Raw genomic sequence first — 2,285 nt, 5'->3', positions numbered from 1 at the left:
ATAAAGTTCTGTTGGATTTCTGTAGGGGGTCATCATATAAGGCAGTAATTTGTAACCAGAATCTCCTGTTAAAGAAACTTAGGTAAATTGCTTATTAATTAAATATTTTATTCTAAATTATTATACCTAGGAGCCATGTGTATCTCCTTCCATTTAAATAATTTGATTTAAAATAATGTTCCGCTGCACTTTGGTCCCAAATAAAAGAATCATGATTAGCTCCTGGATGTCTTGCGTCCACATATGTTATGACCATATTATGATCACATATCTATTATCAAAAAATATGCACAGAATGTATAGTATAGTATAGTAAGTATTTTAAGAATAATAAATGTTTCAAGTATGTAATAAAGCTTACCAACATCACGTTTATACTAAAATAACCCTTACGGTTATAGTATAAATGATTTCTTTCGTTTCCAGGTGCCTTTATTCGCACATGAGTGCCATCAACACAACCCACGACCCCTGGTATTCCACCATAATTATAGAAAAACTCTTTCACTTCACTATCATTGTTATCTTCTAGTTTTATCCATTTTGAACACAAGTACCTTTCGAATATTTCTAACAATTCAGTTATTACCTTGGACACTTGCGATTTTGATATGGACGAAAAACATTCATTTCCAATTGATGTTTGATAACCTCCCGTAGCCAGAAATAATAAAAATGTTGCAAGTTTGGTAGGTGCTGGGATGTGTGTATTTCGATATGCCACTTTTAAATTTGGCGTTATTTCTTTAAGTAACATCACAAACACTTCCTTATTGACTCGAAAGCTAGCAATAAATCTAAATTCCTTTGTATGAATAAGGATTTATTTCACATTATGTTCATTCTCTTACCGTTCTTCTGGAAGATCTAAAACATTTGTGGCATCTCGTATATTCCTCCGACAAAGCCGTGTATCATCGTTATCACTTTCACTTGAATCGCTATCCAGACTTATGGCAATTGATCCAAACATATTTATAAATTATACTATTTTATTTTTTAATAATTTATTTATATGCCAAAAATTATACAAAATGAAAACTTATATTTGACAATCTCATAAATTTTAACGTAAAGGGACGAATGGTTTAAAAAAACTCATTTCATTACGTACTCGTTCGCATACTACTCGTTCGTGTAGAACTATGCACGTTATGTAGAAACATGCTATTAATAAAAAGTTACCTCTAAGCTAATTTTTAGTAACTAACTTTAGTAACTAACTTTAAGCTAGTTGAAAAGTCACTGCGTAGGACATCGCCATGTTAAAATAGTCAGCTGGCTCCATTAAAAATAATCAAAGAATCAACCATAACTAGTTGATGAAAAAGTCGGCTATTAATGCATTTAACTGGCAGGACTCATACATTTTTGTTATTTTAACCTTTCACAATGTAAAATTACAAAAACATGTATGTATGTATGTATGTATGTATGTATGTATGTATGTATGTATGTATGTATGTATGTATGTATGTGCATACACTTTTTAATCGAAGTTATTTACACCTGTTTTTGTTCTCCTGATACAATCAACACGAATTTGCAAATTAACGCTTAATATCTAAATGAAATTGTCATTACATGTAAAATCTTGTTATTTTAATATAGAATTAAAATAACAATTATATCTTTTTGATAACAATATATTGTTACAGTGAACATTTGTTATAGTAACCAAATCGATGTTTTTTCTCTACGTGTATTCCCGAAAATGTGTTTATTGTTAATAATTTCAGTTAGAATGTCAATATCTTCACAAAGTTTTACAAATTAAAGTTTTATAACAATAGAATTCATTCTGTGAGGACTGTGTTTTCAAAGTAAATTTTCATTAGAGGTCCTTTCCAGTTTCAGTGTTCGAGTACAAGAATTCTCCAACCGTAACTGTTTTGTGAGGACTATGTTTTCAAAAGTGAATGTCTGTTAGGTTTTAAATACTTTTAAAATTTAAAATTAAAAACATTTTATATTTGTCTGTAAGCTGCAATATGCAATAGCTTGTATGGGTAAATATTTTTATCAAAAATACTAAAAAAATTTTGAACAGAGCCTTTTTTAAAAATGAATACTTTTAAATATGAGGTAAATACATATTTATTGCAAAGTCAAAAATAAAAAATTTTATTAATCATAATGTGATGTTGTAGCATCATATTGTAGTTTCAAGTAACTACATTATGGTTTCATGTAATCATATAATGGCTTAAAGTAACCATATTATTGTTTCAAGTAACCATATTATGATTACAAGTAGTCACGTGTCTTCAAATAATCATATTATG

General features: G+C 28.8%; 1 protein-coding gene across 1 annotated transcript; it reads right to left on the bottom strand.

Annotated features, from left to right (window-relative positions):
- Positions 1-40: 40 nt before the first annotated feature.
- LOC124419777 (putative nuclease HARBI1) lies at positions 41-1,395 on the bottom strand. Its single transcript, XM_046950394.1, has 3 exons — positions 852-1,395; positions 362-797; positions 41-271 (listed from the first exon to the last, which is right to left on the bottom strand). The coding sequence occupies exons 1-3, from the start codon at positions 971-973 to the stop codon at positions 113-115; spliced, it is 717 nt and encodes a 238-aa protein (XP_046806350.1). The 5' UTR covers positions 974-1,395; the 3' UTR covers positions 41-112.
- Positions 1,396-2,285: the final 890 nt, after the last annotated feature.

The sequence above is a fragment of the Lucilia cuprina genome, chromosome 4 (genome assembly GCF_022045245.1).
Source record: "Lucilia cuprina isolate Lc7/37 chromosome 4, ASM2204524v1, whole genome shotgun sequence".
Classification (NCBI taxonomy): domain Eukaryota; kingdom Metazoa; phylum Arthropoda; class Insecta; order Diptera; family Calliphoridae; genus Lucilia; species Lucilia cuprina.
This window is presented reverse-complemented; position numbering and strand designations above follow the sequence as displayed.

What these genes read in the sequence shown, in the direction of transcription:
- LOC124419777 (XM_046950394.1), bottom strand. Translation starts at nt 973, where the DNA reads ATGTTTGGATCAATTGCCATAAGTCTGGATAGCGATTCAAGTGAAAGT. An exon ending in TTAGATCTTCCAGAAGAACG is followed by an intron (nt 798 to 851) that starts GTAAGAGAATGA and finishes AAAGGAATTTAG; the next exon opens with ATTTATTGCTAGCTTTCGAG. An exon ending in TTAGTATAAACGTGATGTTG is followed by an intron (nt 272 to 361) that starts GTAAGCTTTATT and finishes TTTTGATAATAG; the next exon opens with ATATGTGATCATAATATGGT.